Below are 557 nucleotides of genomic sequence, written 5' to 3' on the forward strand. Positions count from 1 at the left end.
GGCTGCTGGGGCCATGCTGGTGTGCAGTACCTGCCCCGGGCAGGGTGTCCCCAGGAAAGCGCAGGGGACTGCAGGGCAGGAGCTGTACTGGCGAAGGACACAGCTCAGCACCCTGCGCTGGCTCCTGCACTGACCCAGTTCCCTCCCTGGCAGACCCGGCCTTGCAGGGGAGTGGGATGGGGCAGGAGGGAAGGACTGTGCGACCGGAGCTCAGGCTGTACCAGTGATGCTCACGGGGTGCTGCCAGGGCTGCTGGCGTCAACTGGAGGGAAGGGCAGGGCAGGGTGTGCTGGTCGGGCTTTCAAACACCCACCGCGGGGATGTGGGGTGGGTAAAAGCAGCCGTGGGTAGGAGTTCCTCGATCCTGGTGTGAGGTTCTCTCGCCTCCAGCCTGCTGGTGACACCAGAGCCCCCATCCCCAGGGACTGTCAGCCACAGACACCAGACAGTTGTAGAGAAAAGCACCTTTAAGTGTCTGAGCCCAGCGGCAGGGGGAGGTGAGAGGCTGTAGTGTAGAGGCGGTGTCGATAAAGGCCAGGAACAGGCTGTGCCGCAGC

At 64.3% G+C, this 557-nt stretch overlaps 1 protein-coding gene across 1 annotated transcript in view; it reads right to left on the reverse strand.

Moving 5' to 3' along the window:
* Window positions 1-230: 230 nt before the first annotated feature.
* The window catches only part of FAM57A (family with sequence similarity 57, member A), a gene marked incomplete at its 5' end in the record, with an annotated part of 5,118 nt that continues 4,791 nt past the window's right edge, over window positions 231-557 (reverse strand). Inside the window, one exon of the mRNA XM_010139985.1 lies at window positions 231-262. Within this exon, the coding sequence (XP_010138287.1) occupies window positions 231-262 (32 nt within the window). The remainder of the gene's footprint in view (window positions 263-557) is intronic.

Source organism: Buceros rhinoceros, unplaced genomic scaffold (assembly GCF_000710305.1).
Source record: "Buceros rhinoceros silvestris isolate BGI_N320 unplaced genomic scaffold, ASM71030v1 scaffold27067, whole genome shotgun sequence".
Taxonomy (NCBI): Eukaryota; Metazoa; Chordata; class Aves; order Bucerotiformes; family Bucerotidae; genus Buceros; species Buceros rhinoceros.